This window comes from Prorops nasuta, unplaced genomic scaffold, assembly GCF_024137725.1.
Source record: "Prorops nasuta isolate Cenicafe-Biocafe unplaced genomic scaffold, Cenicafe_Pnas_1.2 PNAS00003, whole genome shotgun sequence".
In the NCBI taxonomy this organism is placed as follows: Eukaryota; Metazoa; Arthropoda; class Insecta; order Hymenoptera; family Bethylidae; genus Prorops; species Prorops nasuta.
The window spans coordinates 1,067,888-1,092,736 of NW_027116800.1; the positions used below are offsets into that span (position 1 = coordinate 1,067,888).

At 29.8% G+C, this 24,849-nt stretch overlaps 1 protein-coding gene across 7 annotated transcripts; it reads left to right on the forward strand.

Annotated features, from left to right (window-relative positions):
* Positions 1-26: 26 nt before the first annotated feature.
* On the forward strand, positions 27-24,346 carry LOC136785893 (repetitive organellar protein-like). Of its 7 annotated transcripts, XM_066747232.1 has the most exons (22): positions 58-431; positions 645-820; positions 1,081-1,173; positions 4,742-4,921; positions 5,134-5,319; positions 5,403-5,568; positions 5,788-5,982; positions 6,066-6,155; positions 6,239-6,346; positions 6,402-6,455; positions 6,677-6,816; positions 12,713-13,983; positions 15,025-15,461; positions 18,584-18,792; positions 19,104-19,131; positions 19,809-19,949; positions 20,607-20,836; positions 21,283-21,394; positions 21,734-21,802; positions 22,959-23,065; positions 23,728-23,955; positions 24,055-24,346. In XM_066747232.1, exons 2-22 carry the CDS (start codon positions 771-773, stop codon positions 24,251-24,253), a joined length of 4,293 nt encoding a protein of 1,430 aa, XP_066603329.1. In that variant the 5' UTR covers positions 58-431; positions 645-770; the 3' UTR covers positions 24,254-24,346. The 7 variants fall into 7 exon arrangements, 6 of the variants coding, with proteins under 6 accessions (XP_066603333.1, XP_066603334.1, XP_066603335.1 ...); XR_010824717.1 differs by lacking the exon at positions 24,055-24,346 and having other exon boundaries at positions 32-820; positions 21,738-21,802; positions 23,728-23,868; XM_066747233.1 differs by lacking the exon at positions 21,734-21,802 and having other exon boundaries at positions 56-820.
* The last annotated feature ends 503 nt before the right edge of the window (positions 24,347-24,849 follow it).

Consider the following 24,849-nt stretch of genomic DNA (forward strand, 5'->3'; position numbering starts at 1 on the left):
TCCATTTTCATTAAGTTATATACGTTGTACATAGATATAATATTACAAATTATCAAAAAGTACGGATATTATTATTATAAATAAATAATCGTAATATAACTCACAAGTCGGATGAAGATAAAATTTCAAATGGAAATAGTTTTTAAAATAACAGTTTTCCAATTAGGAATTATAGCGCAAAACGTTGACGTGTCAAATTGGCAGCAATGTAAAAGCACCATTTGCTAGTTTAGTACAGTTTAGTAGTGTGTTGGTTGGTCCGGTAGTAAAGTAGGATAAATTCGAAATTGAGATATTCAAGTCAGCAGGAAAGATGGGTATAATACGCGCGTAAAAGTTAATCTGTTTAAAGTAGTGATGTAAGAAATAGAGTTTTGCCAATTGAATTGGATTAAAGCAGACCCCGCACAAGTTCTGCTCGCGTTTGCCAGGTAAACATAGCAAGTGACAGAAAAATCTGCAGCCGACAATACACGTTAACCTCAGTCTTCGAGTCATTGTGTTATGCTCATCTTTCTTTGATACATATAAATAAACACATAACCCACATAACCAAACACATTTCTCCCTTTTCTTTCTTCATTTCGTTTCTCCGATTTAGTCTGAAACTCAACTTGCAAACTTTTTTCCTTTTTAATTTATAGTTACTTTTAATGTGTGTCCACGCATCGTTATGATCGTTATTGCTGTATAAAATTCTTGACGAAAATTTTATGAGATATTGATTAGTATTATTGACTATCGACATAGTGTTAGTGAACTAAAGAAGAATGGAAATAACAAGTTGTAATGACGCAATAATACATGAAAACAATTTAAGGTAAGCAAAAAATGATTCACATACTTAAATTTATATTGGAAAATGTTACTTTTGGCTAAAATAAATTATCCTTTTTTGTAAAAGTTTTACATTCATCTTATGTGTGTATGTAGAAATAAATTCATATTCGCTTAGTAAATTTGCGAAGCATAAGCCAATGTAAAAGCCGCGTTTCATAGTATTTTTATGCGATGACAAGAGTAATCGATTAGCGCCGGTAAAGCGATAAGAAAACAATCCAATTCGAATATATGTTGCAGAAATGAACTTGTGCAGGATTTGCAGAATTCTATGCGAAGCTCATTGGAAAAAAGTCAAGAGGATAAAAACAATAACCTACACGAATCATATAAGTAAGTACATATATAGTGTCGACCCACACTTAAGCCCCCTAAAGTGTGCACGTAAGAAAACGTTTGTTTGTCTTTTAAAGTAACTCTATGCAGATATCAACATTTTAAAAACGGTCTTTCTAAGTGCAAGTAGTAAAAGATCTCGATTAGGCTCGATGCAATAATTTAATATCTCTCATATAATTATGCAGATACACGTAGGTCTCGTACTATTTCTCTGAGACGTTTTAAGTGGCGGAGATCATGTATATTATATCTTACATTATTTACTTTACTACACTTTGATCAATTCTCTTTAAAAAGTACCAATGGAAAGGCACTTAAGAAACCCTATCTTTCGAGGTTTCATCGACGAGTAAAAAAGTGTCGAATTCTTGAATGAAAAGAATTTACATGAATTTATATTCTTTCATTTGTATAACATTCTCTTGTGAAATTTAACTACATAATAAGTATATGTGTGAATAGCTCGGCTTGCTTCAATGCTCTTATAGTGCATTATTTAATTCAGCTGAACCGATTTTAATTACTGTAAGAATTAAGGATTCAAGAATTCGATTAATTGTTTATATCTTACATATCAGTAATTGCTTATTCAAGCTTTCGGTGGTAATAGTTTTATTCTTTTTTATATTTGAATATACAGTTTTAGACTGTTGCATATACATAAATCACCTTGAATACGAAATAATACCATTCTTACGAGGAGCAAAAGTATGCACTGCGTGTGCTCGTTCGTTTTAACACATTTCTGGCAGATATTGTGTATAAGTTCTGTAATCTTTTTAGAATGGGGAACGATCGATTTTATCAGTACAAGTTACAGGTCTTAATGACATTATTAAAAAAATGCCAATTGAGAAAGCCGGCGCAGCCAGTTGGACGTTGTTTCAATCGACCACTATAGCATTTATAACGTAGATACAATCCTGCATCCGTAACACCATACTTTTTGTATACGAATGAAGGATCGAAGATTGATTGATTGAATAAATAGCCGTACGTGTTATATTTTCTTAGAAAAATTAATCCTAAATAAAACAATGCTCTATAAACATTCTGTTGATGTGTTATGAGAACTGTTGTATTATAAGGGAATATATATATATATATATATATATATATATATACTTTCATTCTCACGTTACAATCGAGCATTTGAATGCACTCTCTTCCAGTTGAAGTCTGCATATGCTATTACGTAATTAGAGCAATCATTTTCTGTCTTTCTTTTTATGTACGCCTATATGTTTTGTCGACAGTTGTGCTAATTAAGAACAAAACGTTATCAAAAATAATTTAAACAAATGACAATGCACGAAATTACAAAAATATCCAAACATCCCTTATGTTTAAATTTTCTTGCTATTTGAGGAATGTTGCGGACCAACACATATCTGGAATTAATTAGAAATGATATAAGATAATGCTGAAAATACCATTTATAGTTAATTAAAATGTACATATATGTATACATAAAGTAACATAAATAACAATTAATTAATAAAAAAACTAAATTCAGAGTAAAGAAATTACACTTTATTGGAGATCATATAAATGAAACAAGTTGCAAGTAGATATATGGAATACGCACAAATAAACACGCGCGGGCTAATCGTGTAGCTTTTTAGCTTATAGTTAATTAGGTTTGGATAGGTGAAAGAAATTGTGTGGTAATGGCCTGGCCTGGGCTAGAAATGTGAATGATGTGAACGACAGTTGTGCGTCGACTCAAGTCCAGTCAACATATTTTTTATACAGTGAAAATGCACACACAAGACATTATCTCTTATCGCGTAAGGTCAGTAAAGACTTGCACGTGCTTTCGTGGGAATAACTCAACTTTACACCCGTCTATCATCCTTTAATTAGTCCGACCTCACAAGCAACAGCAATAAAATGCACTGGCATCTGGCAAAAAGCAAACAATGTAATCTTCATAGCTCTATACATATAGCTACTGCAATGATCATCAGTCTATAACGAAAACTTAACCTTTTCGAGTATTAAAATAATATTATCATTATGAAATTAAGTGCTATTTTTAAGTAATGTTTAACGCTTAATTATATTATTGCAACAGGCTGGCTTAAATTAGTAATTTTCAACTGGACAATAGATAATCAGTGTAAATAATTTATTTTATTGCAAGTACACGCGTGATTTCGAGAAAATAATTGAACTTTTATAGTTTTACATGAAATTATCTTCTAATTAACCTCAATTAACAACTAAGATTTACATGTTTGCTCCTCTACATCAATCACCTGGTATTCCTGATTTACTAAAGTACGTTTTAATGTTTCATGATAATTATTTCCGTTGCTTCAAGTATTTTAATATTCCAGCGACTTGTAAACAATATAAACTTGGTTTGATTTATACATGTAAAATAACGTTTGCAAAGTTTATTTAAAGATTCATATGGTTATAGCTTGCAATATTTTTTTCTCTCGAAAATTACTAAATATTTTAGTTTAATTTATTGTAGATTTTAAATATTTTTAACGCATTGTACTTAAAAATATAAAGTTACAGGAACATTATTGTTAATTAATAAAAAGAGCGATGTTTACTGTCGCAGAAGGGAAGAATGTGCTGTATCTATGTAGATAATACGAAATAAAAAAAAACGAATTTTATATTGTTATTAACATTGATTAAAATAGTAGTAACGCTGACAACTCTATTTTTAATATTTTGAATATAGACTATTAACACTAATCCTATACTAAACGAATTTTTTATACAGGTGTATGTACATTTAAAAAGGCTCACACACTCGGTCGTTCAACACGGTGGATTTAACGCTAATAAATATTGCTAATAATAATTTAAAAAGTTAATTTTCTCGACTTGGTGTTTCCTGCGGATATAGCATTTTTGCTATGTAAGAGAGTGTATGGTCGTACAAAATAATACATTTTTATGATAACAATTAACGAATTCATTCAAGGTACATTAAAATTGAAATATTGTGAGACATTTGAATTTTTGTATACGTATAATATGATCGTCTCTAATATATAATTTTAGTCAAGTACGGCCAGGTTGTTTTACTACCTTACCTTTCACAACAATAATATAATTCGTGATTACGTAAGACCCATATCTTTGCACAACGAAATTGCAAGTTATCGACAAGACAAGTTTTGCTCGTGTATTGCACGGTTGCACACAAAGTCTACGTTCGCTCTATTTATCGATAAATAACATTAGCCTTTGAATCAATTAACAATAGTTTTTGTCAATCTTTTTCTCTTCTTTTTACGCCACTTTTAATTTATAGTGTAAATTTCAAATCCCGTTTGTCACATTCTACCGGCATTAATTAGTGTCATTTAACGTGTATAATAATTTATAAACATTTTTAAAGCAGATCCGTAAAAGATTTTACATATTTCATCACGTATCATAATTAAGCGATGTTTTTTGAACGTCAAATGTAAATTGCATAGTTTTTTATTTATCTATTGTTTCATATATAACTATATACTTGTTTCAGTTGAATTATGCAAAGTAATCGAAGGCAACAGTTCTTTAGTTGATATTGTTTTTTTTTTTACAGCAATGCATTGGTCGACGGCGCATACAACGAATATTCTTTATTTCACGGTCCTCGTGAATTCGGCATTCATGAAAAAGTGGCTGACCTTGAAGATACACCGAAAAGTTCCAATTACTACGAATATTATTCAGAAAAATCTTATGATATTGACTCCAATACGTTTGTTTGTCCTAAAGAAAAGTAAGTTGCTTCTCTATTTAATAATAAATTCGACAATATAAAATTTGCAGCATAATTTTATGTACACTTTTCATAGTAATATTTCGAAACATATGTGGATTTAACTAGATTTTTCTAGAATTTTAATTATTTAATTTTGAATCACGACTCTTAAATAGGTTGGGTACGGTAATTTTAAGATTATTCAACCAGTTACTGTCATTTATTTTCAGCAAAAGGGATCAGTGCGATGGAGCATCATCGGACGTATCGGTGCACAGTGAGGCATTACGAGAACAGTTTCAATTACGGGTTAGAAAGTATAATGAAGAAAACATGGAGCTTCAGGAAAACCTTAGTCATCTTGACGAATTGAATAATGCTCTGCAGATAGAGTATAATAAGCAGAAACGTAAATTGCAAGTCTATCCCTTTTAATTTCCTTTGTGCATCCATTATACTGGTATAGCTTACCTCCAGTATTTTATTTATGAAATTGCAGAGATCAATGTAACAAATTGTTAACACAATTAAAAAATGAAAATGACGAACAGAAGGATTTACTAAAAGATGCACTAGCAATGAAACGATCATTTGCTTCGGCATGCCATAAGTCAGAAAGAGAGCGTGCGTGCTTAGAGCAGAAATTAGAAGAAGCAGAGAGCAAAGTAAGTTGGTTACACTGTGATCTTAATGATGGTTAAAGCTGAAATTCTTAAATGATTTAAGCTATGCAAAAATAATAGTAACTTTTTATTTTAAGAGGCTTTTTTGATTAATTGAAGCAAAATAATTACTGCTTCATGTTATTTTTTAAATATATTAATCAACTCTAAAATTATTTTTCTACGATTGCAAACTAACGTAAACAAATTACAATTTTGTAGATTCAGCGGTTAGAACCTATGATTAAAAAGTATAAAAAAGCTGTAGATGAAAAATTTCAGTTGAGAGAAGAGTTGAATCGAGTTTTAAAATTTGTTGAGGAAATACAAAAAGAATCCGAGGCATTACGTGCAGTAAATATTGCTCTACAGACTGAAAATCATGAAATAGAAGAAACTTATAATAACATAGTCATAGTAAGGATTATTTCATTTTTTTCGTTGTTAATTTATTTGTATTTATACTGTTTGATTATAATTTATAATTCATATTTTTGTAGGAACTAAGAAATCAAATTAAGCAATTACGAGCTAAAAATTCCGAATTATTATTAAGCTCTGATATACTCATGGTTAATAGTCTTGATAATGTAAATAATAATAACTCTTTCTCTAAACCTAATTTAACTATCTTTTAAGTAGAAATAAATACGATTCTTTATATCTATTCTAGTTGGAAAAAGTGCCAACATCACGCGACGAATCTTGTTATTTTAAATACCAAGAGTCATTGGACTATGATCCATCGCAATACTCTTTATACGACGAACTAGTATCTTCTGTAAGTGAACTAGTACTTTAGAAATGAATTTTCCAACTGATCTGATCAATTTCAGGGCTTAGCAACGGAAGGTGGCTGGATTGATCCAAGTAACTGCGAACAGAGCAATGTAAGTTGTATAAACATTTCATAAAAAGAAAAAGAAAAAAAGTTACATTAGTAAACAAAAAGTTTTTATACTCGTAATTGAATACCGATGACTTTACCGATAGCTTAATATTTCCATAACAATCGTTTGTTACTTCTTGGCTGACCTCGGGATATTTACATTTCATTTTATTCTATTGAAATTTTTCGTGGATTTTACTCTTCCCTCTCTTACTATTCCAGATTGTAGGAATGACTTCAACGCCTCTTGCAAAAGCTGCTTTCCATCATAGCAGCATGCAGGTAAAGCTTGATTCTCCTCTTGTGCCAGATGTATCAAACATTGATAATAAGGGGCATCTTCCAGAGCAACATAATTTTACGTAAGCGTGCATGAAAGATTGTTTTTAACTTACACGTAGACTTGACCTAAATCAAAACACTGCAGGCTTCTCCATGTATACATTTAAACGAAAGTTTTTTATTTAACACGAGGGAATAATTATTATCACAGTTTTATAATAGAAATTGATGAAATTTAAACAAAAATACGGGTTTAAATTAATTCATATAACCTATATATAAATGATAATATGCTTAACGTTGAAGCTACCATTCGTACATCAAATAATCCCTTTTAAATGTAAACACACGTATAAAAAATCCTCGGTACATTTAGTGTTAATCATTATTTATATAATTAAGTCATTGAAACTGCACAAAAATTGAATCTGTCCTCTATCAAATTCTGAGATTTAAAATATTTGCAGAAAAAATTTTGTTTCAGTTATGTTTTCAATATATCTTTTCGTTTTTGTATATCAATGACTGTTCTCAATGATTTAGTTCAAGGTCAGGTACAGATACCTCTCTTAAGAGTATGCCATAAAAATAGAAACTCTGTCCCATAGTTAGTACGACACGCGTTCCCCTAACGATCCCGTATGCAAAAAGAAACAAAATTACTTTTTTTAGTATGAAAACTTTGGTCCAAGAAGCCTCTTATTCAATTAAAATATTAATAATATATTGTTTCATTGGTGGCTTAATGTAAATAACATAATTAAGTATTTAGTGCAATTAAAGTACAAAGTTTAGTATAAGAGAATGTGTTAAAAATTCTATAATATTTTTAATTCGTTCATCGCTTGTTTTAATTATAACTTACGTAAAATTCGTGTAGTAAATTAATATTCATACAAAAAATAAGCAGCATTGATAGCAAGTTTGTATTAATTGTGAATTTTTAAGGGGTTTGATATTGACTGTGCTTTTATATCAATCTTAATAGAACCTTGTTCCATTTCCGAAGATACTGCATCAGAAAACTTTGTGAGCACCGTTTTACTTTAGGCACTTTCGGTGTCCCCTCCACTTTGGTTACTTTTTCTCCCCCTATTTCCTCCTATTTATTTAGTTTACTGGGAATAATTTTCTTTTTAAATATTCAAAAATTATACTTTACTTTATACGACTAAATTTATTCCAGAAATATTTGTATTACATTTGCTATATGTATAGATTTATATATAGATCGTGGATTATTCTTTGCAGTTGACCTCCTGATTTTATTTAGGCAATTTTTCATCATTCCTGTTTCTGATACTAAATGTATCTTATTTAGCTTAACATTGAGTTTAAATAATATTTGACTGTTTATTCAACAAATATAAGTCTAAATTTAATAGGATTCTATGTATATAAAAATAAAAAGGGTTTCAGGAAAGATATTCTTAACAAAATAATGCTTTATCCAAAGCAGTCGTTGTTGCAGCTTCGAACGCCTTTCCACTGTTTACGCGAAGAGGAATGTCACCTCCGATTGTCTAAATTCATCATCTTTGTGATTTGATCAAATGAAAATTTTAATCTTTTTAAAAAACAAGAATCAAAGTTTATTTCTCTACTTGCAAATACACCTAACGTTCAGGAAAGTGTAGAAGTGGTCGCTGACGAATATCTTACCGGAATATCTCCGCAGCGTTATGAAAACATTCAAGCGGCTAGCCTCGAAAACGTCTATGTATTGAAGCTGCGGACTTCTCAGTTTACTCCCGGCATTCGCGCTGTTTACCTCGACATTTTCCGCCGATCAGCCAAAATCATTATAGCACTTTAAAAAAAAAAAACCTAAATTAAACTAATTCGCAGTTTTCATGTCCATAAAATTATCAATCTCAGAGCTTTTAAATAGCTTCTGTCAACTTCTAATATCTTAATAGTATCTTAAAGTTGGGTCGATTCTTTTGTTCAAGGATCCTTAACTAATTTTATCAACTTTTTATAGATAAAGTAATTCTTAAGGTAAATAAGTACATCATTTGTTTTCTTTTTTTTGTTTAATATTTTCATTTTTTTAACACTAAAATTACCATTTGCCGGTTAAATGAACCTTTTTAAATGTAAACACGCGTGTATAAAAAATCCTTGGTACGTTTAGTGTTAAACTCCAATTATCAATTTTTATAAAATTTTATGATTTATCGTAAGTTATTTTATATTAATCGAATAAAAGCTTAATAGTAAAAAGTCTTATCTCTTTCATAAAACATTATTCAGTATATTTAAGCTTTAATTTTTTTCAATTTCGGCATCGAATTAGTTAAATTTTCATTTTTAAAGAGAAAAAAAGCTTAAATAAAAAAAAATACATTTTTATTACTTCACTGGTCTGATTTGATTTTACTAGTAGATTTTCAACTGATTAGCATTCTTTCATTAAACTTTTATTTATTTAATTCATAAACGAAAGCACTAACATAATTAAAATGATTAAAGCTGTATATTGATTTCTTAAATTTGTTTGAATTGTGAAAAGAAAAGAACTCTGAAACATAGTCATGGAAAATATTGATTCGGTCAGTAAGAGCAGTAAGAAATAATTTTTTAATGAATGCCAATTACATAGGGTTTAATTACAGAAGACTCAACCGTAATATCATATAAATGTCGTCAATTGCATCACCTTTAACCACCTTGCATATTAAGTGTGCTTATATAAATAACTTACCGCAGTTTCCTTTTCATTTGAAAAATAAACTATGAGTGAAAAATAGACGATCTGCGGAATGTATGCACTAAATTAACTGACTAAAAATCGTACAGCGCATTTTTTAGTATCTAAAAACTAAATTTCAGTGTATACCTTGTAAAAGCGTTTCAACACAAAAATCTACAAGTCTGAAATTTATCAATTTATGAAAAATGAAAAGCTGTACTTAGATTCAATCAACTGTGGTCAGTAATTCAACAATAAATATTACATTTCTTATAATACTCAATATCTGATTAGCGTAAAAATTTAATATTATTTTTTATGTGACAATAAGGCAATTTACTTACAATGAATATCCGTGTATTAAATATACTCTGATGAGACTATCATGTATGTAATATTGATTTTAAAATTACCTCTGTTGATTGTTTCACATTTTTCAATACAATCTCTTCAGCAATCGTGTCAACATTCAATTTCTTAATTTAGAAGAAATAATGAAATATTTTTGAAAATGATATGCACAGCCAAGTATCCTGCTGTAATTTTATAAAATCTCGTAATGTATTTTATGTTTCCGTAAAAATTTTTTATTCAAAAAAGTAGATCAGTATTTCCTTTAATTTATATATTTGTGCGCATTAATTCTGTCGTATAGATTAGTATATAAATTATTAAACTATAAAAAAGAATATTTTAAATAAAATACAATCAGAGGTAAACATAATTTATTTAGAATGAACTGATATTTGTTAGAATCTTACAACAAACATTGATAGTGTCTATTGTTTTTATGCTAAAAAAACTACATTTTATATACTTTAGTCTAATAGCTTTAGATTTTACCATCGAATCGTTCAGCTTTGTTTGACTTTATTTTACTGAGTCAGCCGAACCCTAAAGTGATAAATGAGAGCTAAATCCTAAAATATCCTCTAATTCTTTTATAAAAACTGAAAATCAATTAACATTACATATAAAATCAAAGACTGAAATCAAAAATATTATTATTATTTATATTAATTAGGTTTAAATTGATATTTCAATTAGTATTTTACATATAAAATAATCATACATCAACCTTTAGCTTTTTATCATAGTTTAATTATTTCATAGCTAACGTTTAAAATTAATTGTAATTTAATAAACAAATAATCCAATGTTATTGTAGTACTTTAAAAAAAGAAGCTTCACTATCGAATCTCTCGATAATTATCAATGAATGGTTGTCGATTTTGCTTTGTCCGAAGTAACTCTGAACGTTAAATTGGAACTAAGAGCTGGTAGTCGCGAGAATTCCTGTCAGTCAGAAATAATAACAAGCAAAACTTAGTCAAACAAAGCCATGAATCTGATATAGTCTGATCGTTCTAACTTGCTAGAGCTTACTTCACAGGTCATCTTGAAAAATGGATTGCATACATCAGTGGGTCTAATTATTAGACTGCAGTAATATGTGTATATACCGATTGTTTGTGATATGACGAGGCTTGCGAAGATTCTTCGCCCTAACGCATTTTCAAGCTTACTAATCTCTTTCATCTGATAAACAAAAATCGTTAGTTTCATATATATGGTGGCCACCTCAAGGCATGCAGCAGTAGATAAATAATCCTTTGTAGATTTTTTATGTTTTATCCATAATAGTTATTTTAAATATGGTAAGCAGAATACAATCGTAACGTAAATGGTAATAATTAAATTTCCGTGGCAAATATTTAGGTAGATTATTTTCAAGACCTTTCTTTTAGTAGGTCGATTTGGGTCAATCGTGACACTAGCAGACCGTTTCAGGGTTATTAAAAAGTTAACTGGCTCGAGTTACGCAAGAATCTGGTTAGCACTTTTGCCTTCATATGTGTTCTGAGAGTTATCACGGAATATTATTCTTTTTTATTTGTTTTTTTTTTTATTTTCAATCTACTTCTTGTAAACGCATCTCTGCTAGGTATCAATCTTCTGTTGGATCGAAGCATTTTATCTGGTAATTTCTGTAAATTGAAAGGTCGTTTTTTCTACAATTATCATAACTATGAATTACTGCTTCAAGTCGTCTCGTTATTAACAATGAATAGATTTCAGTAGTAATTATTTACTTACTAAGTCAAATCACTTAATTTAAATGATTCAACAATTTTCAATAAAGTCTTTCATCCAATTTTTTTTTACATTCTTGTTGATTTTAAGATTACAGCAACATCATTAATCGCCGTCTTGTTAAAATGAAAGCTGAGATATACCTTCTGAGGATAATTGTTATAGGCTGCATAAAATTTTAATAAAATTATATTCTGCTGTATTAAAATTCTGATTAACGATTAATGGTATACAGCAAGATAATTATAATATTTTGACTTTTAAAAATAATCAATTAATAAGGGTTGTAATTTTTTATAAAACAATTATATGTCGATTTTTACAAATTACTCGCGTACAGTTCTCTATAAAATTATAATATAAAATTTAAATGAAAAGTATGTATATTATTGTTAAGAAAAAATAATTTACTTATCGTATTACTACTCCTGGAAAAATATTATCAATGTATATTGTGTTGGTCGATTTCCAGTAGCAATTTGAACGACGCAAAACTAATAACGACTAGTTCATGAAAAATCTCGTTTTCAACTGCGTAGGGCTCATTGAAATTCTCCAAGTGGGTTTACGATTCCCTTCAAAAATCTTGCAAATTTTATCATAAAAATGCAGAAAACCGGTTTTCTTATTTATGCAATATTATCCAAATATTCCAGAATTATTTACGAAATACTTTTCTAAATACAGAAAGCCAGCGTTACTTTAAATTATACTATTTTCCTTTATTTTGACATATACTATTTTCAATGACTATATCAAATGTATTTATTGTTATTTATTTATGTCTAAAATTATTTAAAATTTGGCACTCATTTTTCAGAACTATTTTTACTCCTTTCTTATTAGCAATTGGATTGAAAGTTTATAAATTTCCTCATGATTATAGACTGCGATAAAGTATTGAAAGTATATAGAGGCAATATTGCGATTTCAATCTATGTGATTTAACACCTGAACTAACATTGCTGAAATGATGAAATTAAGCTTATTTATATGAATTTTTTCAACTACTTGTTAATATTATTTGAAATGAATAGAATATAAAATTTGCACCATTGCTATGATGGTAATTAATACTAGTATTTCAGGATTTACTTTTAAGTAGGGTATATGCATGTGAGATTTATTCAAACTTAATTTGACCTTAAAATGTTTTTACGTTTCTTTATTAATCTCTGTTTAAACAGAAAAGGACTCGATGCTACGTATTCGCTACCACCGCAACTTACGAAAGAAGAGGAAGCAATACAAAATGTAGTAAAATATTGTCCAGCAATTGTCGTAATAGAAAAAAGTCCGACTGAAGTTACTAAATACACAATATTTAAAGACTATCCAGCTGTAGGTGTTAAAAACGCAGAAGGCGTCATTGATTTAAATCGACAGAACTGCGATTTGATTTTAAAAGAAATTGAAGATTACTTGAAATTAGCAAAGGGTAGTAATATGCCTGTCGACAATTTAACGAAAGAAAATATGGACCAACCAGTTTCGTATACGAATCCAGATATATTGGCAACTTCAGTATTTCTTGAAGAAAATAAGCTAAAACCTTCGGATAATGAGAGCTTGTGCAAGAAACTGCATAATTTCCATTTGATACAAAAAATGGAGGGCATTGCTCCAGCTCATCCACGTAGAAAACTCTCTGTATTTCATCGGTCCTTTGATGTGAGCGCATTAGAGAGTCAAAGAGAAGAGGTGAATAATTTCGAAGTTAAACGTTCAATGAGTACTCCACCTGAGGCAGAAAAACACAAGGAAACACCCAGTATAGCGTCTAATAATAAAGCAACCGACGCTATAAATCATTCTCTGGAACAAGACGAAGGACTCAACAAATCAGGGGACAAATCAACTTTGTTGCAAGGCTTATCCGCTAATATCACCAGCAGCGACGAGGAAGGAAGCTTCAGTTTTCACGAAAACTCTATCTTTTCGTCTCACGATTCTTCAGAAGAACAAAGTTATAATTTTAGAATGGAAGACTGTAGGAAAGTTGCGGAAAATCCCACTAATACGTTGCAATATTCAGATGTAATTAAATCGGTGGATGTTTCAAACGAGCCTCTTCAAAACACAAAACAGCAAAGTGTTATGAACAATTCTTCTACTTTAAATAATAATGAAAGTGATGCTAAAGATTATGTACAGAAATTATCAAGCAACAGTGATAAATTGGTAAATAGTCATAATACGAGCGCTAAGAATGATAATGTGCATTTGAATGAAAGAAGACAAAGAGATTATCCTTATTCAGATTTAGATTTTTCGCTATTAGCCAACACAGATAATGTTATATGTGACAAAAAAGAAAAACAGCTTGTAAGTGCTACTGCCACAGTTGCAAGCGACGAAATTACACAACAAGACAAAGAAATAATTAAATTACCTTTGAACGATCTAACGACGATAAATGATGTGTCAAAAACACATGTAGCGCCACATGAAAATTTATGTGAGTATTAAAACTATCACTTGTTTATCACTGAAACACAAGCCATTTATTTAAGAGATATTTTTATTTGCGCACATTTTTCTATGCAATTTGATACACTTGTTTTAGCTTTTGAAACTATAATTTTAAACGCTTTTTTATGCTTTAAAATTTTTATAAAACGTGTATTAATTAAATTATCATATCATCCGTTTTATATTTTTTATACATTATAAATATTTTGTTCTGTTACTATCTAGAGTCATCACGTAAATTCCCTTTAATTAAATCCCAGCTAGAAATGAGTAATCGTAACAATACGTCATTTTTAATCGGACTAGTAATAAAAGATTACGTATTGCCTATTCCCTACGTCACACTTTAATGTAGTAACTCTTAAATGACACATAAATACGAAGTGCCAATTGCTTTTTTTTTTCCTAATGAATTGTTTTCCTCATTTCGTCATTCATTTGCATAAAGTGTTTTATTTAATTTGATTTTCTGCATCTTAACTTTACACTGTGTGCATTATTTTATTTAAATCACAAATACTAGAAATCAATTATGTAATGTTATTGTATCATGTACGAGATTAATTAATGCCTGCCCCAAAATCATAAGGGTAAAAGTATGCGTAAGGCTAAAATTCTTATGAAATTTCTAATTTTTATTTAAAAGATTATTAAAGATTAAAATTTTTTCTATTCAAGGCTTCCTGTTGGTTGGGTATCGGTAAATTTATCTCGTGACCTTCTTGACTAATAGTATGCCTCGAATTATTGGATTTTTGTTCTTAATAAATTTTTATACAGGCTAGACATAATAATTTTAATAATTTTCATTCTAAAAATTCTATCTACTATTTGAGAGTTGGCAAACATTAATCTTTCTCCCGACATGTCAATTATGTACACAAATAATTTTCCATTAAACAAAATATGTACAAACTCGATTTTCTTGAATTGTTTATTTTCACGTTAATATTAAGTTAATTTGTGAATGTGTGTGATAAAGATTTTTTTTTTTAATTTTCTTTTTTCTTTCTTCATGTACACACAGGTTTATCCAAGGCCGAGGATTCAAAGTCTCCCCTCTATCGAGGAGATCGGAGATCACGCAGCCCCCTCAACAGTGAGCAGCCTCGAAAACTGTTAGTAGTGTCACCGAGCTTATACCGAATGGACAGTTCGGAAAGTGAGTGCGAATCCGATGACGAGCGTTTGCTGGACCTTAATGATATCCAGCATTATAGTTTTAAAAGCAAAACAGCAGACAACGATATAAAAGTGAATGACAATCAAATCGAAGATGTTAATAAGGACAATTCTGGTGGTGCCTCTTCCATTGATTGTAGGAAAATTAATCAGCAGATACCAGCTCTGGTACCACAGTACTCTTCCCACCTACCTCCATGTCTTGAAAAACCAGCTACATTGAAAAGCAATCAACTTGATAATGTAAATAATATTACTGGTACTCAGCAACCGATAATAAAAGTAAGGCCAAAGTATTTTTTATTTTTTATTATTTCAGTGCCATTGCTGAACACTAATAAATCTAAACATGTTGTTACTCCTTTATTTAGCACATCATAAAGTTTGCTTCAGTAACACATTATCATTAACTCTCCTAATTTGGATTTGGGATCCTCTATGTATAGTTTTAATTTCAGTTATCCTTATTTTAACTGCACTGTATAATAAACATAATTCATATTTCTTACTCTTCACCATTAATTCTACATTGAAAATTTTGAACTTATACAGATAACAAAGAAAGCAGATACAAATTGAACGTCGTGTTTGCTGAAACGTTTTCATAATCACAAGAGAATATTGACAGATATCTATTTTGTAAATATTTTAGTTTTATTTCTGGTGCATAGTATGATCGTGTCAATTCTTAAAGCAAAAAAACTCAGCTTTAATTGACTACTATAAATAAAATATTACATTTACAACACTCTTTACACCAAGCAATCTATAAATTTCATATTGTTCTCGTTAGTCAATCAAGTGCTAATAATTACTCCAATACTTCTTATTTATTTCTGCAATGATTTACACTTTATAGCGTCATGGAAAGTTTCAACTACTTGAGCCTCTCGGGTTAAATGGAGTTACTTTTACATTTACACTTATACTTTTACTGCTTGTCCGTGCCTAACTTAAAATCGGAAATTTTCCAGTTCGGCTAAAATTTTACACAGTGAGACACGAATTTACATTTTCCGGTATGCATATATACTTTCTTAATTTGAATCTAAGTGGAAAGCTTCCAATGTTAAACTTCTGTCTTGATTAACATTATAAGTGTCATTAGAGAAATATCTTATTCTATTATCTTTTATTACACTCTGCATCTAAAGGATACAAACATTAGTTTTTAAAGCTATATCAAGATGTTTATCTCTATCTGAAGCATTCCAAACTCTTCAATGAATTACTAACTTTATAACTAAAAATGTATTTTTATAATATTCATATAGTTTCTCTATAATTATTTACTTGATTTGTTTCAACTTGTGTAGTAACGAAACTTTTTTCTTTTAATTAGTTAAAATTTCTTGTTTATAAAGTATAATCATCTTTTTCGTTCCTTTAAGATTGATTAATTTCACACAACTGCGTGAAAAAGGTTAAATAAAAATGGGTTATTTTGAATGAAATGAGAAGGAAATATGTTTTGAGGGATATAATGGAAAAACATATTGAGATTATATTCTTTCGTGTTTTCTTCTTAGGTTTTCCTTCACTCTTTAGCTATAAAATCTATTTTGGATTTTTTATTATGTTCTTCACCATCGCTTGTTTTTCTAACTTAATGCTCTTCCTAATAATATTCACGTAGCAGACAAATGGATATTGTTCCATTGGCCCATTTAAAAATTATCATACTATATGACCAATATTACTATATTATTATCTAATATGTAAATATAAACACATAATTAAAGGTTTTCGCCAGTTTGCATTAGTTACCAAAACAATAATATGACTTTCGTATTGAATTATAAATATAGATTATAATTATAGATTATTTTAAAATAGACTGTTACATATACACATTATTCTAATTTTGTTTCTGATTCTAGAGAAAATAAACTTATCGAATATTTTTGAATAAAGTAGCTTCAATAATCAATTATACAGCAAAAATGAATGCTTTAGGTGTATAGTAGTTAAATAACGATAAATATAATTTATTGCATACAAGTGTCAGAATATTGAATCTATATATTGACGTCAATTTCTCAATCCTTTAAAAATAAGATTAACGAAAAAAAATATATATATTTTCCATGTTGCTAAAAGGTAAAAGAGAGAGGAAAGACTTAAGAATGAGAATAAAACTAGATAGAAGAACAGGCGAAATCGTCGGGCTTCCCGGCCTTCAATTTTCATTAAGGGCAAGATCGACAACACGTCTCTTATTCCCCTGCCACCATTCACCATGGTTTACCTGTTACAGTTTAGCTCGATGCTTGCTATTTATTAGCATATTAGTCGCCTTCGAAAATTCTCTTGTTTCAAGGACTCCAACTTACCGTCACTATAAGAAATAGCCGATCATTGAATTATCTAACAAATCTCTTAAGATAAATTGTCTTTGAACAGTAATGACTTTAAATATTATTTTTGTTGTAAATTTAGACTTAACATTTTTTGTTTCTATTATTCTAGAAATCTTTGCGTGGTATTTCATAACATGATTCGAATAATCTGGTTTTACAATTTATGAAATTAGAATGTGATAGATTATTATTAGCTGTACATATGTGAAAGATTATCAATTGCCACTAAAGTAAATGATGAAATTACTATTTTAATTCTTCTATAGGTTATTAAATATTGTTAAACGGGCATTTCCGATTGAAATTAATTCTTTTTAGAAGAAGTAGTAGGGAAAGTTTTGTAAAGCTTCGTCGCTGGTTATAAATATTATATTAAAGTGTGCGGTCGAATAAAACGCCACGTGCCACGCTACATCCGGCAGATAATCCTATTCGATTCGTTGAAATAATATTTGCTAACGAAAACTCACCTCGCTATAGGCGTCATTCACGTATTAACGGAAAATCTCCGAAATTCTTAGGGATGCAAATCTATATAATTTCCGTAGCATAAAGCAATTTAAAGAAAGTGTATTTTATTTAGATCTTAACTACTCCCGAGTAAAAAAGCCTAATCATTAAGATTATTATTTTGAAAGTAGAAATTTTATTCTTTAAATTTTTTTGTATTTATTATTATTCAATTAATTTTGTACAGACGAAAAAATAGTAGCGATGGCTAAAATTTTTGTTAAGTATTTATTCATGAAAAATTCTTGAAGTAAGATACGATACTGTCTTTAATTTAATATACCACTCTCAATCTTTGGAATATCAATGAGAGAAAAATGGATAACAATATCATCCGAGTTAATTGAAGTTGATTAAATATATTGTAATCTTTTTTTTTAATAATTTGATTATAGAAAGAAATAGTTCCAAATGTACTTGCGTTGAACCTTTCAACATGGTAATTCGGAATATAATTATAGCCATTCTGTTATAATTGAATATATAGCTATAGTATCTTCTGGAATATGTTAATAATAGTGGAATTTTTTTCAGAGTACATTGAAAATCAAAAGGTGCTCGTCAGATAGTATAATTTGCGACCAGGTTGCAAGGAGAAAATTGCAAATCAGTGATAACTTAAATACAAAAACTATCTCAGTAAATAAGGAAGAGGATCGCATTGTTGCTTTTCCTAGTTTAACAGATGCGCGTCTTCGAGAATCTGGCATTGCTAATTTACCAGATTCTGTTTCTGAATATAGGTAAATTGTTGTTTACGACTAAACTGTTCGTCTATAAACCTGGGTCTTTCGTGTCCGGTCCAAAACGATCAAATAAGCAATGTCTTACATACTGCTGCTTGATGTATTTAACAAACTATAGAAATAATGTATTTTTAATCATTTTATGATTGATATAGGAATTGGAGGATTTGAAATATTGGCATGAATTTTTCAAAATATTCTGTTCATCAGCAGGGTAAAAATAGGCAAGACGTGAGAGTCCCAGGTTTGCAATCGAAAGGTTAATTTCTCTCAACTCATAAATCTAATAATGTATTTCTCTATTACAGCACCAATTTATCGGAAAGTGATCTTGAGGTAAATAAAACCGTTGAGTTGCTATTTTCAGCTTTTTAATTATGTTGCTTATTTATAATGGTTTAATCTAAATGTTGCGTCTAGTCAATTACGCAATTTAAAAATCATCATTTTTTCAGCAGCATAATCTAAATAAAATGATAAACTTTGACTTAGGCTGATTTCATACAAGTATTCATTTGAAATAAAATTTTTATTCGAGTTTTAATACGTCTAGAATTTCCAATAACAATTAGCTTCTTTGTAGAATAACTAATCACTTCGAAGCAATTTACGATTAAGTTTTAAATCGCCACTAGGAAATAATTAAAAATTGTATTTTTATAATCTAAATGATAGTGCAAAAGTGCAAGGCTATTTCTGTTTTATTTAAAAAAAAAACAGATAATTATGAATTAATAACGCTGATAACAGTTTGCGAAGCGTATCACAAGGAGGTAAAACAAGGAGATAAACATTTTTGTGTAATTATGATTTCGAAAGTAAAAGTCTATTGAAAAATTCGTATAACTTATCGTAGCAATAAATTATTCAGTCCGTGCCGTATAAGATTTATAATATCTGTTAAATTGAGGAGAAATGCAAGCCTTTACAAACAGAAAAAAGAGTATCGGTTTAAAAGGATAGTATTAATGACGTTTGAAAATAATAATATTAAAAGTATTATTTGTTTCCAGCGCAAGTACACTGCTCTGTCCACAAGCCTAAGTACTGACCGAATAACGTTAGCTCGTAGATCAATGTTATCGATTCGTCAACGAGCTCAATCGGAACAGAATTTATCCGTTGAAATGCACAGAATGCGTCATAATATACAGGCAAGTAATTAAAAGAATCGTAGGAATATTATTTTCTTTTCGTGAACAATAAATACATAAATAATTCATTTGATTTCACATGGAAAAATTTAAATCAAATCAGTAAATCAATTTTATTAAATGTTGATTGACACAAATCTACTGTCAAAAATTTCGTACCCACGTTTGAAGTTAATAGCAGTCATTTGATCACTTCACATTTAAACCTTGGAACGTGCATAAATGTCATTTTTTCAATGGTTTGTGGAGTAAACGCTCTATAAGCTGAGTAGAGTAGTCCAATATTAATATTCTTTTCTTATTTGATGTTTATGTCCTTAAACTGTTATTAATTTATGCGTCATTTGACACTCGCTGTTTCAACTAAAAAGAGAATAGCATTAGTCCGAATTGCACTCCGTATTTAGCGATAATCATATAGTTTAATGAACGTACATAGATAATTATAAGCCATGATAGGTTCGCAGAGGCTGACAAAAATCTATTGAGCGAAGTACTGGTTTGTCCGTAGGTTTTAAGAAATTAAAGAAAGTAGCATTACTCTATTCGATTTGAGCGATAATTGGTCAGCATTGTTTTAATTACTCGCTCACATCAATAGATAGTATAGGAAATCTAAACAGTTGGTTGAGGGAATTGAATTTTACGTGACGTCAGGAATTAGCGCCGCTGTGTACCGACAGGGAGTCTATAGAGAGGGTCGAGAGAGTCAAACTTCAATTAGAGATGATCGTCCAATGCGCCCACAGAGTATCTTGCACAGCGGAAACTCTAGGTGCTGTACATCAGGAACGCAGAGTTTCCAGGGCCATGCTCTTGGCGGATAAATATCTTCAATTGCTGCGATCCAGATGCGACAAATTATCTGGAGAGATATCTGAAACCAAGTGAGCTTTGGAAGAAATATTCACTTTTCTTGCCTTATTACAATAATTACTCGTCCGTGTTCATTGCAAGCCTTCGTTTGCTAATTAATCACTCTCCTGTATTAACCGCTCATTCATACATCAACCTTCTAATATTTATCATATTATAACTACTTAAACATATAATTTAAGTATTTCTACACAAGTTTTTTATTAAATGATTAATTGTTGATTGTATTGTCCACATCTTGTTGTTTAATTTTCATCCAAGTTAATATTATTTTTGTTATAACAATAAGATTTAGTTAAATTAATGAAGTATAATTATTTAACCGGCACCTTAAATTGTAAGAAAAATTAGTTCTCTCTTTTCACTTTATCATCAGTTGATACATTATTAAAATCCCGGCTGCAGCTCATTTACTCAATTAAGTTTGGATGATTGACAGCGTTAATTAAAATTTTAGGCGCATCCTGATGGAAAACAATATTGTGATCGAAGAAAATCCAGGCGAATTAGGAGATGATCTTCCTCGTGTACGATATCGGAGCGGAATGATCACCAATAACCGTACTATGGTTCGAAACTTAAATTACACAGCTTTCGCGTTTTCACCGACTCCTTCGTTACTCTACATGTTTTCTTGTATTATCAGATTATTACTTTTACTGTATACACTTTTTATATCTCATTTTATTCTCATTGTGTTTACTCACTGTTCCAATTTTAAATTTAATTATTGCATTTCGAATCTTATAAGTATGTATTGTTGTTTTGTTCTTATGGCATTTGTGTTTTTTATTCGATTCTTTGTTTCAAGTATTTTTATATTCGTGTTTATGCGACACGCTGTATTTCACGCTTTCTCACAGTTTGTCTAAAATTTCAATATATTTTTTCGTTAAACATTCCTTTAGATAGCTAGGAGAAGAGCTAGCATCGCTACAATTTCGCGACCACTTGGCAGTTCCCAGGACGTTACAAAGGCAATTGGTTTTATTTGTCATGCTTACAGCTAGCTTCTGCTGATTCTTAAATTTTTTGGTGATTTAGTGTTTTATCGTATATATACTAACCGCTTTCTATTTATATATGTGCACATCAAAAAACAAAACTGGAGCTACCGTTGATCAACTGACTTTGTGTTCAACTTCGTACGTCTGATTTTGTATCAGAAGGTTGATAAAAAATTTTGCAAAAATATTCAATATAATATTATTGCAGCGCTATTGACTTACATATAGTATAACTGCATATAATAATTATTATTCATCTTCTTAATATATATAAAAATATTTTCTTTGCTCTGTTGTTTATGATTTTAATTGCAGATTAAGATATTGCTTATCTAAAATGAAGAAATATTAAGACTCTTCATAACAATTGTTTAATTCTTTGCAATTTGTCAGTTATAAACCGTCGCTTTGTTAAGATCGGTAGTTTCACAGTGTGAATTTAATTTAAAATATTACTAAAATCTAAAGAACTCATCAAACAAATGTTTTATTGTTCTCTTTCAGCTAAACATTCCTTAAAAGCTATTTGTTCCAGCTACTACCATTAACTTCATCTAACAGAATTAATTTTTTTAAGCTCGACTTATAATTATTTTTACCTCGAGCACTTATTATAAAATCTCAAGTCATTTATTTATAAAAAGTGCAAATATCGTATATTCCAATAAAAATCACGAGCTATTTTTAAAATAACAGTAAATTTATTACCAGTGATTAACCTTGCTTCATTTATATCTTACTAATCCTTAGTGTTTATTTTTAAAATAAAGAAATTTTATGTCCCTCGTCCGGAATGGTGTCACATACGCGGTTAACTTGAGAATGTCACATACTAATATAGCTTTTGCTCATTAGTTTCTTTTACCAGGGGAGACTGGGGCTAAATCGACACTTTTTTCATTTATATAATTTTCTATAATATAATTAATAAAAAAAGTATATTTACCTGTACCCCAAGATTAATGACTGACTCAGTATGAAAACATTTAAATAATATTGTCGATAAGATCGTATTTTACTTCCAAGTGCTTATTTTGTCCTAAGACCGTCTTAGCCCTGGTCTCCCCTACTAGTATCAATTTCCTCTGTAATATAACATAAATAAAACTTTTTAATGTTGTTGTAGGACTATCCGAGGCAACGTAATTCAGTGTCTGGAAAAGTATCGTTGAGAAGACCATCCTTGAGTTCTGAAACGCTAAAACTGGAAAGTGATAAATTGGACCGAACTGGGTTGGTATAAGTCTGCTAATAACAAATCCAATTGAAATTCTTTCCAGCAGACATCATGCAAATTTGGTTGCGCTTAATCTTTTACATTAGTGTTTTTAGAGCTTAGAGTTGTTAGAATGTATTTTTCTTATTTTTAATTTACAACAATCACTAAGATAGACAAAAATTCCGCATCCTTAAAGCTTTGATTTTTGGCCGAATGTATGCACCTTATGTAGTATAAAATTCATATAAAAATCGATAAAGCTTTTTGAATTTAAAAGAAATTTATCGATCTATTTTTTATTCTAAGAACGATAAAGGGCACACAACTTAATTTAAATTATATGAATGAAACACGTAAATGGATCCCTTGAATTTATTTATGATTGAAGAATTATAAACTACGTATCATACGTGTATTATAGCTAACATCTGTATGTACAACGGTAGAAAGCTCCAAGTCGGGTCAAAATATCCTGAAAATCCATAGTTACAGACGTAACATATATTATAGGCACACCGTAAATTTCAAGTACGACCTATGACTTTGTACCGTTGTGCATATAGCCGTAAAATCTGTTTGAACCAAATTTAAATTAAGCTTATTTCAAGATAAATACTACTTTAATACGAATTAATAGTAATAGATATTGATGTAAGAAAAATTGTTCATTTTTCAGAAGTTTAAGTAGAGAGCAATTTATAGAGACGGAATCTCAGCAAAATTCTCATGAAGAAAATAATAATATATCTCGCAATCAAAAAACAAATAATTTAAGTATTGCAACCTGCAAAATAATAGGATCATCCTGCACATGTAGTTCTGAATGCAGAACCAGTTTGAAATCCCAGCACAATTCTTCAGATACGAAAACGGTGGAAGATATATACGTTGAGCCAAGAATAAGGTAAATTCATCATTAAGTATATTTACTGAACTATTACTATAACAATTGATCTTATCCCCTAAACAATATTTGTATTTTCATTTTTCTGGTTTGTTTCAGTATTACATCATACGATTCACGTCGAGTATATATTCCTTGGCGCTTTGTATTCTTTGGAATAATATTTTTCTTCCTCGGATTTTACGTGAATACAGCCATTTCAGAAGTAGGCTCGTGCCCATCGCAGAAGTGGTGGTCGATTGAAGATATCATTGGCCGCTTTCTTCATACAGAAAATAATGGTTTAAGGCCAATATAAGTCCTAGCTACTTCCCGTTAAAGTGCATTTCTATTTTATATTATATTCTATTATAATATTTATAAAACATTAATAAAATATAATAAAAAAACACATTCTCAATTATTTTATTTTTTTGTAGAATGACAACTGTTTTAGTCACCGTGTTATGATTAAAATGCCTTTAGCTTAAATAATTGATTATAACTTAAATTAATGTTAATCATTTCTAAACTATTAAAATGTAATGTGCGTGGGAAGAGTTTAAGAAAGTATCAATTTTAAGTATCGCGCTTGTCCTACGATTACCGATATCGGTATAACGCAGATTGTCGAACTTTTTAGTTACGTGCACAGCTTTACACTTAAATTTTGTTTAACAGACTGATGCTATAAATTAATTGCATTTGATTTAAAGCAGTTACGGCTATGAGAGAAAGTAATGGCTATATTGATCTTTGGCGTAAAGTGCCTCAAGGAATTAACTACAGATGTTCATGAAGCCATTATACTAGCCAAGCTTTCTGTTGTATACCAGTGTAGCACGATTGCTGAAGTATCATATTGGAAATCCTTATTGTTTATTATGCAATGTTACTGTAAAATGTGATCAGTTC

What these genes read in the sequence shown, in the direction of transcription:
- LOC136785893 (XM_066747232.1), top strand. Translation starts at nt 771, where the DNA reads ATGGAAATAACAAGTTGTAATGACGCAATAATACATGAAAACAATTTA. An exon ending in CTTATAATAACATAGTCATA is followed by an intron (nt 5,983 to 6,065) that starts GTAAGGATTATT and finishes ATATTTTTGTAG; the next exon opens with GAACTAAGAAATCAAATTAA. An exon ending in TATCGGAAAGTGATCTTGAG is followed by an intron (nt 19,132 to 19,808) that starts GTAAATAAAACC and finishes ATTTGTTTCCAG; the next exon opens with CGCAAGTACACTGCTCTGTC.